The sequence below is a fragment of the Coregonus lavaretus genome (genome assembly GCF_964263955.1).
Source record: "Coregonus lavaretus genome assembly, chromosome: 17".
Classification (NCBI taxonomy): Eukaryota; Metazoa; Chordata; class Actinopteri; order Salmoniformes; family Salmonidae; genus Coregonus; species Coregonus lavaretus.
In genome coordinates this window covers 11,298,204-11,313,195 of record NC_140004.1, presented here as the reverse complement: position 1 = coordinate 11,313,195, position 14,992 = coordinate 11,298,204, and the positions used below count along the sequence as shown (strand labels likewise).

At 42.3% G+C, this 14,992-nt stretch overlaps 1 protein-coding gene and 1 pseudogene across 4 annotated transcripts in view; both read left to right on the top strand.

The window, feature by feature from the left end:
* LOC311144983 (intermembrane lipid transfer protein VPS13A-like) overlaps positions 1-14,992 on the top strand; it is a 72,007-nt gene that overhangs the window by 50,482 nt on the left and 6,533 nt on the right. For all 3 annotated transcript variants that reach the window (XM_084181183.1, XM_084181182.1, XM_084181181.1), the window contains 7 exons: positions 8,763-8,876; positions 9,119-9,264; positions 11,642-11,723; positions 11,952-12,065; positions 12,225-12,300; positions 12,476-12,639; positions 12,897-13,181. In XM_084181183.1, coding sequence (XP_084037309.1) covers positions 8,763-8,876; positions 9,119-9,264; positions 11,642-11,723; positions 11,952-12,065; positions 12,225-12,300; positions 12,476-12,639; positions 12,897-13,181 — 981 coding nt within the window. The remainder of the gene's footprint in view (positions 1-8,762; positions 8,877-9,118; positions 9,265-11,641; positions 11,724-11,951; positions 12,066-12,224; positions 12,301-12,475; positions 12,640-12,896; positions 13,182-14,992) is intronic.
* Positions 783-2,179, top strand: LOC311144984 (inositol polyphosphate multikinase-like; annotated as a pseudogene). The gene has a single exon. The product of its transcript is annotated as an inositol polyphosphate multikinase-like (transcript).

Below are 14,992 nucleotides of genomic sequence, written 5' to 3'. Positions count from 1 at the left end.
CACATGCAGAGATCATCCGTTCACCCACACTGCATCTCACGAAGACGCGGCAGTTGGAACCAGAAATCTCAAATTTAGACTCCAGACCAAAGGACACATTTCTACCGGTCTAATGTCCATTGCTCGTGTTTCTTAGCCCAAGCAGGTCTCTTCTTTTTATTGGTGTCCTTTAGTAGTGGTTTCTTTGCAGCAATTCGACCATGAAGTGTAGGTAGGTAACGTTAGCTAGCAAGATGAGATGGGATAGCCGCACAGCCACACACATTGGATAATGTTTGAATGTGAAGATCCTTGCAATTCTTCAAAAGACATCGATAGCGTGTCCGACATTATATTGTTTCCCGTGCTTATTTTTTTATTGATAAACAATTTCGCGTCAAGGAGCCTGTACGTCAGATATGATGTCACGGTTAGCAGCCTGTCTTTTACCATTGCGGGACGTGTAATGTAAGCAGCAAACAACAGGGCTTGTTTGTAATGTATGTGTTTTCCAAATAGCAAACAAAACGGGTTGCGCTATAAGTAGTTTAGAAGAAACTCTTCACTTTTCGACATTGCACGCAAATATTGGTCTTGTGTCGTCAGAACAGTTCCTTGAGGAAGTGGAATGTGGCCAGACTGTATTAATGTTGCCGACCAAGATATTAAACTCATTGTAGCGGTGCTTTTGGAGCCTTGCTACATTGTAAATACTAGGTTAGACTTGGTGCTGAACGCGCACCCATTTGACAAATTCGATGAAATTGTGCGGGGGTTGCGCTGATTACCTAACTAATATCAACATGTGAATTATAGATTGCGTATTTCATTTTATTGAAAGCCATTGAATTGCGAATGTCGACTCAACATCAGATAATGGACTCCTCTTTAGCTTTGGGAAGACTGGAAATCAATAGACCCATGGTGAACCTGGGGACTTGTCTCTCCGGCTCTGTGAAGGAGAAGAACGCCCAGGGAGGATCGCAGGCGGTCCACCTGAACAGATGTGTGCCGCTCTCCCATCAGGTGGCCGGTCATAAGTATGGCGTTGATAAAGTAGGCATATTGCAACATCCTGATGGCACAGTACTCAAACAGCTCCAGCCCCCTCCCCGAGGTCCTAGAGATGCAGTTCTACAGCAAGGTCTACGCTGAGGACTGCGGCGACCCGTGTCTGTTGGACCTCCAGCATCACCGCCCTAAATACTTTGGCACCTGGTCCTCGCCTGAATATCCTAACGAGCTGTACCTGAAACTGGAGGACGTGACTCGGCGGTTCCAGAAGCCTTGTATTATGGATGTGAAGATCGGCCAGAAGAGCTACAACCCCTATGTCTCCCACGAGAAGCGGGACCAGCAGATCAAGAAGTACCCTCTCATGGAGGAAGTTGGCTTCCTGCTTCTTGGAATGAGGGTGTACAAGGTCAACTCTGACGAATATCACTCGTATGATCAACATTATGGGCGAGGCCTTCTCAAGGACACCATCAAAGATGGTTTATCCAAATTCTTCTCTAATGGGAGGAGTCTGAGAAAAGATGCCATCGCTACCAGTATCCTGAAGGTCCAGAACATCCTGCGATGGTTCGAGGGCCAGAGCCAGTTAACCTTCTACGCTAGCTCTCTGTTGTTTGTATATGAGGGCCTGCCCCCTCCCAGCCCTGAGGGCCATGTCTTCAGGGGCCCCCCAGAGAAGACTACGTCTGCCGCTGACGCCTGCTGCGAGCCCAATGAAGAAGTACTGGAATACAACAACAACATCCGGGTTGCCGTGCCGCTCGTCTACAGCCTGTACACCATGTACAAGAAGGGCTGCACCCGGGGTCACCATGGCAAAGTCACCGCCACCGGCGACACCACGACAGGCCCAAACCCCCAGGAGGACAACAGCACGTGGAAGTGCCCAGGTCTGGTGCCAGCAGAGCAACCCAACGGCAACGGTATCAAAGCCCAACTGGAAGAAGAGTCTGGGGTGGGGGAGGGAGGCCGTGGGGAGCCACATCCAGAGCAGAGGGCCAGCGAAGTGGAGGTGAGGATGATTGACTTTGCCCATTTCTTCCCCAGCGAGAGCCAGGACCAAGGCTACATCTATGGCCTGAAACATTTGCTGGAGGTGCTGCAGCAGATCCTCCACCAATAACCTTCTCTCTCCAGTGGTTTGTCTCTGCCTGTCCATTGGTCAAGTCAAGTGTACCCATCTGTGTTTTACTGTGTGACTGGAGGAGTTGTAGCGCCCCCAGTCCCTCATCCCCCTCTCCTTGTAATTCTCTGCACTATGATGAAGTCAGTTCTCCATAACTCTTTGTCCGATGTATTGTCGTAGAAATATTTGACTCAAAAGTAGTCAACTCAAATATATCTCTCAAGAGACTGGAGCTTGTGAATCCAAAAATTAGACTTTATTATTTGCATAATAAAGCCGAGCTTGCTCCATGGAGCAACTGTCTCTCTTTGGCTCAGAGATCTTTTATACACACACAAATGCACAGTCATGTTTACATAGCATACAAAGCTACTCCCCTTAAGATAACTGATTAACATCTTTAACTGTCACGCCACTATTATCTTTCAAAGTCCAATAACACATGTTGTTTACTCTAAAAGGCCATGGGCGCTTATCCATATGAGGCCTCTTTTCCTTATCTCATTATATTGGTGGCGTGGCTCCAGACACTTTTAAAATAATATACAAACATTAATTAAAGCATGTTTACACACTGTATTGGCTATATTCCTTATTTAGACATGCATCTGGATTATAAAATGTCAATCATGTTTACTGTATTTTACCTTTGACATTTCCCAACATTTTCCTTAATGATACATAATATATTACCGTATAATCCCCCCTCTGGACATTCCAACAATTTCCCAATAATACAAAGATTTACTTTAAAATGAATGTAAGCCTGTGCATTTACTTATTCTTAGCCTTGCCATATGTGGTTACTTTTTATATACATATATTTAAACCAATATATATTCCTCATTGTTTGACCCATCCTGATGAGGACCCAGAGCCCAGTCAGGTATTGGTTACAAGTCTGGAAGGTTTTCCTCTAAATTAACCTCCAAATTGTTCTATTAGGCTTTGTAACCATGGCAGGCCCATCCACCCCCAGGAACAACTTAATACAAACATTCAGAATTCCCAAATGGACAGTACCTTGGTCCTCCTTTAACATTTACAAAATGTCCCATATTCATTTACATATTGTCCTGGAGCTCCCTGATCTGAATGTATTTATTTGTAAACATTGCTCCCCACTTTTGTTTAGTTATAGCATTTCCCATATATGTGTTAGTATCCTATAAAATATTCAACTTTGTCTTAACAATAATATCTAGGACATGTTAAGAATGGTGTCAATATCTTTAGCTTACATAACCTTTTTCACCCATATCACAAGTATTATAACAATCAAAATAATCAATATCGATATCTAATCCATTAATTGCAATGTCAACATCACTAGGCATTAATATTAATAACTTACTCAGATCAATCAGCCCACTTATAATTTATAATCATAATCAAATTAATTACCCAAAACAACTTTAGGATGACAATTCTTAGTTAGTCACCTTGGTTCCATCATTCAAAATTAAAACTCTCACCCTGGCACATATTGACACTGGCAGAATGCATATTTACATTATAATAATTCTAGCATTAACTTCCTCATAACGAGAATTACAACAGATCAGTATCTTAATTCATTCCTAGTCATTCCTAGCAGTGTATAATACCTCCTCAATCAACATATTACCTCAACTAACACTCCCCTCCTCTACCGGCACTCAAACTTCTGGCGTCTTCATTATGTTCTTCAGATAGCTTCATAGTTCATCTTGGATTGCCCATGGCAATGTCCCAATTCCAATGTCACACCTGAACCACCTCACCTCTACCCCCATTCTGTTTTGTCCATTTGCCAACCAGTATACCAGCACCATCAGAGATGTTATATTTGAATAAATCTCCATTCATGCCGACTCCAAATGGACTCCTGTCACACTCTTGAGAGAAAAGGCACAAAAGAGAAGGCAATTGATAGCTTTGATTTGATGCTGGATTCAGGTCTCCTGGCAGAGGTGGTGTCGGACAGGAATGTCTTCACCTCCTTTGTTGTTCCTCTTCAGCCGGGTAGAGAGTTTTTGGTTTTTATTGAGGTTTACACCATTCTGGACTGAATTATCTCTGCTATGCATTACGACACCATCCGTAGTAACATCTTGAATGTCTGGACTCTCTCTGTGGTCTGGATGGTCTTGAAAGTCTCGGTGGTCTCCTAGTCATCAGTTCCCTCACTCTGGTACAATGGTTTAGATGATACCCGATCGCGCTCCCCTCTATCCGTACCACTGTTGGTGTAACCTGGACGACGATGTATGGTCACTTTAGCTGTTAACCTTCTTCCGTCACTAGGGTCTCCGGATCAGCCAGAGTCCCTCTCAATCTATCAACATCGGTCTGCGAAGAGTGTCCTTCTATCAGCCTACCCATAGGGAAGCTCGGAGTTACTGCTGCAAAGACACAAGCACAGACAAACACAAAAGACAACAATACTACCCAATGGCTGAGGTTGGAACACTCCTATAGTGGGAAACATGGATCTAAGTATCTGTCTCCACCACTTTTACCATCATTGAGGTAGCCAACAACACCTGGGACGGGCCCCTCCACATAGGGTCTTTCCAGCTCTTTCTTCTGTAATCTTTTGCCATCACATAGTCTCCAGGGCACAGAAAATACTCAGATTCTCCCACTCAGTTGGGCACAGTTATCTTCACCCATGAAAATAAAATCTTAAGAACATTGTTAGGTGAGACACGGTATGCTACTTATGTCCTCTCATCCGTCAAGAGAAGCCTTGAGATTATGAAGCACACGCTCTTCCAGCTTGTTGTAGTCCACGTATTTCATAGACAGACCCCCTCTACACCATGCCTCCTATCACAAAAACAAAAAAGATTTAACCTAACACATTATTACTACTGCTCATATCCTTAATACACCTTGCATATTTCCCCACAAAACCATTATAAAACATTAAAACCTCTGTAAGCCCAACTTCCCCCCTTGGACACATGCATCACATTGTGATTCATGTGTTCAAAAAAACAAAACAACAACAATGTTGCCTATCAAACCAAAAATAATAACTAAACTTAAAATGACAACCCTTGAGCTTATCTTTACTTAACTGTATCCCATAACACTATTCAAGGAATACCTCTCCTTCAGGACTAACTCTCTCACTTCATCCTTGTCCTGTTTGGACTAATATATATATATATATATATATATATATATATATATATATATATATATATATATATATATAGGATTTTTTCCAAATTATAAACTTCTTCACAATTATCCTTATTATATCTAACCCCCTAATTCAGCATGCCTCTAGAATTTACAGTGCGGGTGATCAGGTCACACTATAAAGCCAGGACAGATTTCAGAGGTCATTGAAATCATTCATTATTATTATATTATTATATTCAATTAATTGTTTCATCCAATAGTATACTCATTAACAACCATCAAGACATTTCATAAATGTTGTATCCCGAGTGTACAGTAAGTCCTTAGTACATCTCTTTTCAAAATAAATCACACATATTTACTTATCCCTCAGTAAATAAAAACCCAAATTACATGTGTATGCCCCTTTAAGATATTTCACTTCCATCCTGTCAAAAAACCCAAAATAGAAATAAAAATCCTATACAGCTAACATTTCATACTAAGTAGTTTGTTTGTGGTTATTCGAACACCATATAGTAAAACAATAAACAAACAGTAGTCTCAGAAAATATTTAAAAGAAAAGAGAATCAGTTAGGTAGTCAGTTAGGTGTCAACCACTCAGGTGTTTTTCCCTAGCCTGGCGTACAGTACAGTATGAAAAATGTATGCACTCACTAACTGTAAGTCGCTCTGGATAAGAGCGTCTGCTAAATGACTAAAATGTCAAAAAAAAAAAAAAATGACTCCCCCCTTTTTCCTGGAAGAAAAAGTACACATTTAGTTAGTTTCCATTTTGATACCTCTTAATCAGTCCACACAATCTAAATGTGAAATTCTCACTCTCTTGCCACATCTCCTGATCCCTCCTTTCAGACAACCCTCAAAAACATCACTTGTGACTACTCCCTTCTCCGGTGAATTCTACAATTCAGCGCACATAAAACGAAATAAAATCCCATAAGACTTAAACCCCGAGGCTTTTCCGTAACCACAAATACAGTCAATTTCTCTGTGTAAGGAATCAGTATTTGATCCCAAGTATCTATTAAAATATTGTTTGAGACGTGGGTCTCCTACATCTCCTTCATCATTCATTCTGTAGGGTATTTCCATCAATCCCAGAAAAGACTCCCAACCAAGACACATCAGACATTTATCATGTTTCATTAAGTGGAATATACACCTATAACATAACAAACCCATAACCACTTTCCGGTAATCTAATAATTTCAACCTGTTGCATTATTCTTAGTAAAAATATAAATTGTTGTGTAACCAATCCAGAACCCACAATAAGTTAGTGCTGTCCCCTGTCCCCTAGTCCAAAATAAATGCTTCTCTAGCTATCCTGTTTTGGTCCTTCCCACAAGTTCTAAGACTGCTGCCATTCATCTTAGCTGGTGCCATTTCTTTGCCAATTTTCCTGTTGTGGTTGCCTAGGCAGCCATGGGTTGGTAGGACAATCCCTTCTCATATGTACTAATTGATTGCACCCCCAGCAGACACCTGGTCTTCTTGGTCCACCACTCTGGTGTGCTTGATGCTGTGGTTGGTACCATTGATTCTTGGGTCCATTTTCATTATTCTTGTTTTGCCACAGCCCAGGGGAGTGGTGTGTATACACATTCACTACTGGTAAGGTAGTAGATCTTTGGCATTGCTGCTGAAGCGGTATCTGTTGACTTTCTTGGAGAACAGGTGTAGTTTGTTTTCTTTTTGTCTTTTCTTGTCAGCTCTTCCAGCTGCAACTGTCCCAGTTTTCTCAGAATCTCACTCCACTGCTTCGCCAATTTCCGTTCATCCCTCCTGTATTTCTCCGTTGCGTGGATAATATGGTTACAATACAATTCCTTGCGTGATTCTGACGTTAGTCCCTCTGTCTCACTCTGTCCTTGATTAGAGTCAGCATACTGTCTAAATTCTTCACCTTCCTCATCATTTGTATTCCCCCCCTCTTTGCCCATCAAAATATTGCCATAGTATGTGCTTCTTGATTTTTAACCACTGTTAACCGGTATCTAACTCAGGTAAACTACTGTAATCAATACTCACAGGATTATCTCTAAAGAGTACCGTTGTGTTGTTGGCTTGCTGTTCATATGTTGTAAGTTTTATATCATTTTGTCTTTTCAGATTTCACATCCTTTTGTCCTAAATGTAGACAGAATGATTTTATTTTTATCCAGGTTATTATACTCATACAGTGCAGGTTAAGTCATTTTAGAATTGTTGTTCTCGATTTCTTTTGCTGCCAAATTGTCTTCTTAAAACCTGTGTCCTTGCAGTGTTACTTGTACATGGGGCGGCAGGTAGCTTAGTGGTTAAGAGCGTTGTGCCAGTAACCGAAAGGTCGCTGGTTCTAATCCCCGAGCCGACTAGGTGAAAAACCGGTCGATGTGCCCTTGAGCAAGGCACTTAACCCTAATTGCTCCTGTAAGTCGCTCTGGATAAGAGCGTCTGCTAAATTACTAAAATGTTAATGTAAAATGAAGGCCTGATTCACACAGTCTCCTCTGAACAGTTGATGTTGAGATGTGTCTGTGACTTGAACTCTGAAGCATTTATTTGGGCTGCAATTTCTGAGGCTGATAACTCTAATGAACTTATCCTCTGCAGCAGAGGTAACTCTGGGTCTTCCATTCCTGTGGCGGTCCTCATGAGAGCCAGTTTCATCATAGCGCTTGATGGTTTTTGCGACTGCACTTGAAGAAACTTTCAAAGTTCTTAATGTTCCGTATTGACTGACCTTCATGTCTTAAAGTAATGATGGACTGTCGTTTTTCTTTGCTTATTTGAGCTTTTACCAAATAGGGCTATCTTCGGTATTACAAAAAACCCTTGAATGAGTGGGTGTGTCCAAACTTTTGACTGATAGTGTATATTTAGTCTTACCCCACATTTAAGTACAAGTTTTAAACCAACCAGGACTTTTTGTAAGGCAACAAAGTCAGATTGCAGCTCTAACAATGCCTGGTCTACGGTTGGGGAAATGGCATACATAACAGTATTGTCTGCATACAGATTCATATTTACAAGTTTTAACAGACTAAAATTATTTATATAAATAGTAAAGAGAACCGGTCCCAATATCGACCCCTGCGGTACACCTTTCGAAATACCCAAGAAACTAAACTGAATACCATCAGAAATCACGCATTGTGTCCTGTCTGACAGATCATTCTCAAACCACTTGCAAGAAGCCTGGTCCAGGCCTAATTCAGGTAACCTTTCGAATGAGAATGTGATGGTCAACCGTGTCTAAGGCCTTGGAAAGGTCTAAATAAGGCAGCACAATGTTGAGTGAGACCCCCATCTCTTTTCCCCACATTACTCCCACTACCTACCTCAATTACAGTAGCCTCAGTAATCTCTAGTGGTGCTCTTTGCATATGCTAGTTGAATTAACTTCTGAGTTCGTAACGAACCAGAAAGCTAAATTGAACTAGCATGTGCAAAGAGCCAATCAGGATTAAAACTCCATTGTATCTCTCTCTCTCCTCTGTCTCTGTGTGTGGTGTTCAGGTGGAGTTGTTTGAGAAGGACATAGAGTATCTGAAGACAGAGCTCAACCACGTCTCGGCCACTGACACATCCCCTATCAGTCTCTATGAGTACTTCCACATCTCTCCTATCAAGGTAAGCTTCGGTGTCACCACAGTGCATTTACTGTGTGTTATATTGCGTTAGGACGCCATGGTCTGACCATTAAAATCTCTAGGCCCTTTAGTCATGAAGTGTTATTGACCAGTTATGTACCATAGCAAGGGCTTCTGACCAGTAAAAACGTATGGGCTTGGACTTTTTCCTGGTCACATCATAGGGTCAGTAAATCTGCCCTAGGGATGATCTATCTATAAAAATGCATGTTTGTTTGGCAGCTGCACCTGAGTTTCTCTCTAAGTTCTGGAGGAGAGGATGGTAACAAGGAGAAGAGGGAGACCGAGATCATCCCTGTCCAGTCCCTCAATCTGCTGCTGAAAAGCATTGGCGCAACCCTCACTGACGTGCAGGATGTCGTCTTCAAGTATGTACACATACAATTGTATTTTATTTAACCTGTTATCAGGGAGTCATACTGAGACCAAGGGCTATTTTACAGATGAGCCCTGAATTACAGAAAATACACACATCAATATTAATACAAAATGCAAGCAGAAAGAACAACACGGTCATAAAAAATAAATAAAACATTAATCAGTAATAAGGTCCTCAATCAGCTTTATGAATTGCCCTAGAGGCACCAAAACATCACATTTTAAGAAAATTTAGAAAATTGTTCCACAAATAAGGTGCAAGAAAACTAAAAGCTGATTTACCGAACTCAGTAGAGACCAAAGGAATTTCCAGAGTTAACCGTCCCTGACACCGGGTGTGGTAACTCGTATGTCTAAAGTTTAGTAAAGATGTTAGGTACAGTGGGACTTTTTGTAAAAGGACTTTATAAATGAAAACATAGCAATGTATCAACCTACTGTACGTGACATCAAAGAGAGCCAACATTTTCGCCCGTAATAAAGCGCAGTGTGCGATGATAAACTGCATCTAACGGCTGTAATGAAATGGCATCTGCGTTCATATAGATGATGTCGCCATAGTCTAGGACTGATAGGAACGTCGACTGAATAATCAGATTTCTACTATTTAGCGAGAGGCAGGACCTATTTCTATAGAAGAAGCCCATTTGTATTCTCAGCTTCTTAACTAACTCATCAATATGCTTTTTAAAGGACAGCTTTTCATCTATCCAGATGCCCAGATATTTGTAATAAGGGACATGATCAATGTAGACACCATCCAGAGTACATATGCTTAAATCATCAGTTATTTTTGTGCTCTAGAAAACAATGTATACTTAGTTTTACCTGCATTCAATACTAATTTCAGGTCAGTCAAGTTTTAATGTAATAGAATGAAGGCAGACTGTAGTTCAGATGGAGCCTGGTCAACCGCGGGGGCAATAGCATACAAAACAGTATCATTGGCATACAAGTGCAGGTTAAAAATTGATATTGTTAGTGTAAAAAGTACAGGACCCAGAATTTACCCCTTCTGGACACCTTTCGTAATATCCTGGAAACCTGATTTAACACCATTGAGTTCTATCTGTCAAGTAATTTTAAAGCAGTTACATGTATCCTGGTCTAGGCCAATTTGAGGAAAGCCTTTAAATTAGCAGTGAGTGATCAACAGTATCGAAAGCCTTTGACAGGTCAGCACATTGTTGCCTTTTTTCCATCCAGTTAACCACATAATTTACAACTACGGATGCAGCAGAGGTAGTGCTATGGTCTAAAACCCCACTGATGTACATTTTAGAATACATTTCAAAGATAAGAAAGATCTTAGCTGAAAATTAATTAAGGATTCTAATATTTTAGCTAGGCAAGGAAGTTTGGAAATAGGGCGATTTTAATTATTTAGGACACAAGGGTCATCACCTTTGTGAAGGAGGAGTACATGGGCTGCCTTCCATACCTTGGGGATAGTACCAGATATAATTGTCAGGTTAGAAATATGGGTTAATGATTCAACAATAAGGGGGGCAGACAGCTGCGGCAAAAATGGATCTTAACAATCTTAAGTAAGTCACCTAGCACATCACAGATAGTAAATTGTTGAAATGAAAACAGATTCACTAGAAGTTGAATCAGCTAGAGGCTGGCCGAGGGAAGAGCAGTCGATTGACCGACCAGGGTCAATTAAACCACAGTTTCTTACAAATAAAAAGCCTGCCATGATGATGATGATGAAGAAGAATAAAAGCATGACTTATTCCATTCTTCTCAGTGATGCCAGAGTCAGACAAAACTTGCTTAGGCAGGGAAGAAGAGGAATTTGTACGCTTCCGTGCATTTATTGTTTTCCAACATTTTTAAGAATCACCAGCAGAGTCAGAGAGAGAGCTTAAAAAGTAGCTTGATTTAGCTTTCTTAATCGAGATTGTCAGTCCAATACAGAGTCAGTTTTCCTTGCTTTGGCCCCGGCCTGATACCTCATCTGAATGAGCTCAGATAGCCCCGAAGATCTAACCCTTGGTTTTCTATCTTTGACTCTGAATTGTTTAAAGGGGTGTGTTTATCTGCCAGAGGAATAAATATGGAGGATATATTTTCTAGAGCCAACTCAGGGTCAACTCAGAGTTGGGAATATAGGAGATAGTGGCTTAACCGGAGTAGAACATATCATGTAAAATGATAATGGCTCGCTCGCTCTCTCACACACACACACACACACACACACACACACACACACACACACACACACACACACCATACAGAGACTGTACAAAACCACTTAATGCTATTTATTTGCTTATGGCAAGGCTTTATTCGACCATGTCCTTGTTTTGTATACATTTACACTAGTGTCTGACCCAAAGTCATTTTCTGTAACTTCCTTAGATTGGCCTTCTTCGAGCTGACCTTCCAGTTTCGCACTCGCCAGCAACTACAATGGGAGGTCATCAGACACTACTCGAAACAGGTAACATCTCACACACATTCCACTCCAAGTGGGCACTAATGGCCAAATCCTAATTGGAAATGTGCACATCCAACGCAAATGTTCCCACAAGTCTCCCATTTACTTCAATTAATGATTTATGCGAAAAATTGAGTTCAATACAGGTTCCTCATGTTAGGATTCCCCTTTCTAACAAGTAATTTAGTTACTATGATACACAACTGAGCCATGTTCTCATCTGTGTCCCAGGCGATAAAGCAGATGTATGTGCTGGTGTTGGGCTTGGACGTGCTGGGAAACCCCTTTGGACTGATCCGAGGTCTGTCGGAGGGAGTGGAGGCTTTCTTCTACGAGCCCTATCAGGTGAGACTACAGTACAACCAATATGAACCACACCAGGTAGGAGCTAAATCACTTGTAGCACTGAACACTGCCAGTATGGATGTGTAATACTTGACACAGTGCGGTAGTTATCTGTATAGGTGGTATGTATCTGAGTAATTCTGTTTTGGGGTTCCTCAGGGAGCTATCCAGGGGCCAGAGGAGTTTGTGGAGGGTATGGCGCTGGGGGTGAAAGCGCTGGTTGGAGGAGCAGTAGGTAAGTAATGCTCTCGCTCATCTCTTTTCTTCTAACCTTGATTCTCTTTAGTTCCCTCTGCCATCCCTCCACTTCTGACTTAACTGTATTTCCCCCCTGACATATCTCTCTCTCCTCTCTACTTGGTCCCTCTCTCTTCTTCTCCACTGTGTGTTCACTCTGTCCCCTCTCCCAGGTGGCATTGCGGGCGCTGCCTCCAGGATCACAGGCGCCATGGCGAAGGGTGTGGCTGCCATGACGATGGACGAGGAGTACCAGCAGAAGAGACGGGAGGCCATGAACAAGCAGCCTAGCGGCCTGAGAGAGGGCCTGACCCGCGGAGGCAAAGGACTGGTGTCTGTGAGTCTGACCCACTATAGTACACTAATCCCAATACAGCCTAACTGGTGTCTGATAATCTAACCCAGCAACACCAGCACAACCGGGACCTGTTCAGTAGGACCCAATGTAGCAAAACATTTTGCAGGGGTAATTGAAGATAAGCATTGTTGTCAATTGAACACAACCAGTATAGCTGAGCAGTAGAAACAGTTTCTTAGACCGGTTCTCTCTCAGACCTGCTGCTGTCTGTAACACTCTCCCTTTCTCCATCTCAGGGCTTTGTCAGTGGGATCACAGGGATCGTCACCAAGCCCATTAAAGGTGCTCAGAAGGAGGGCGCGGCGGGCTTCTTTAAGGGTGTGGGCAAGGGGCTAGTGGGTGCTGTGGCCAGACCCACTGGAGGCATCATCGACATGGCCAGCAGCACCTTCCAGGGCATCAAGAGGGCAGCTGAGACGTCCCAGGATGTGGAGAGTCTGCGTCCGCCTCGCTTCATCCACGAGGACGGGGTCATCCGACCATACAAGGAAAGAGAGGGCATCGGCAGCCAGATGCTACAGGTAACAGGAATTCTCGGGAAAACGAAACTAACCCTTATTTCCTCTGTAAACAGATGGCTCCCCTGACCTGGGTGGTGTTCATTAGGCACCAAATTGAAGAAAACAAACTGACATTGGGAAGGGACTACATGAACCTGTCCAATATGAAATGCTCATCTTCGTTTTCTGTTGCAAAACTTGTTTAAACATTTTCCCTCTCGTGTCCTAATGAACACGACCCTGAGGTATTCCTCATCACAAGGTCAAGGTTCATGTTAACATAGAAACATCCCCTTTCTCTCCATCTCTCACTCCACTTCTCAACCCCTTATTACATCTCAGTCCAGATAGATTTTCATCGTCATTATCTCTTTCATCCTCACCTCCGATAATGTGCGTTCACCCACCTGCTCTAAAGTTCTCCTATAGAGCATGGCTGTTGTAGCTCTCTGTGTGTGTAGTCCGACTTAGTGATGGAAGTGGCAGAGGTCAAGTTCCTGCCCGACTAGATGCTCATGCGTTGCATTGCATCAACCAATGGTTGCATTCCACGTCATGGACTGTGCAGTCGGGCATCAGATTGCTGTATCATATGATGTGGTTAGCTAATATGTTAAATACCTATCCAGGCGTTGTAAAATCTGGCATGCGTCTGCAATGTAGTCGAGCAGGAACATGACCAGAGTTGGGGCCGATTCCATTTCAATTCAGTCAATTCAATTTGACTCTGAATTGAAATGGAATTGACCCAACCCTCGTCAGTGGCCTGTAGGGCTGTAGTGGAATGGGACCGTCATGAGCAGAAGCTGTAGTGAGCCAAGGCATTGATGTGTTGGCTGTAATTTTGTTTTGTGTAGTTGTGGTGTCACTATACTTGTGGTTTCTAGCTGTAGCTTGTGTACAAACAGTTTATCTTGAAGCTGTACTGTACTTCTGTATTGATGTTTCATTGAGAATGCTGAAGTGTTGTGATCATTTTATTCAAAAACAAGATTTCCATAGAGCTAGAGATTAATAGTAGCGTCAGAGACTGCCTGCCTGTCTGCCTGCCTGTATGTCTGCCTGTATGTCTGCCTGTATGTCTGCCTGTATGTCTGTATGTATGTCTGTCTGTCTGCCTGTATGTCTGCCTGTATGTCTGCCTGCCTGTATGTCTGCCTGTATGTCTGCCTGTATGTCTGCCTGTATGTCTGCCTGTATGTCTGCCTGTATGTCTGCCTGTATGTCTGTCTGTATGTCTGTCTGTCCTGACGTTGGCTTTGTCTTCTCTTGTCATGTCCACAGAATACCGTGGTCTCCACTGAATGGAGTAGAACTGTCAGTGATGATGATGCTGATGATGACGAAAAAGCACTGTATACATCAAATGTGTTATTGTTACTATTATTGATGTGGATGATAAGTAGAATGGAATTGATAAGCACTGGTTAATGCTTTGGTCTTTCATAGTTTATCTTGAAGCTGCACTGTACCACTGTACTGGCGTTTTGAGTCGTGAAATGTGATCATTTACTTCAATGGAAACGAGATGGTTTTGTAGAGCTAAAGATTATTAGAGACGGGCTTGTCTGTTCTGACTTTGGCTTTGCCTTCTCTCTTGTCATGTCCACAGAAAAGGGTGGCCTTCACTGAATGGAGTAGGACTGGCAATGATGATGATGATGATGATGATGATGACAGCTAGAATGGAATTGCTAAGTCCTAGTTGATGCTTTGGTCTTCCATAGCTTTTAATGTGTCCTGTCTGTTTGTGTCGGTCAATGTGGAGTAGCCTGCTCCAGCAGGATATTTTAACATTCAATGCCTCCTGAATAACACGAATAACCAGCTGC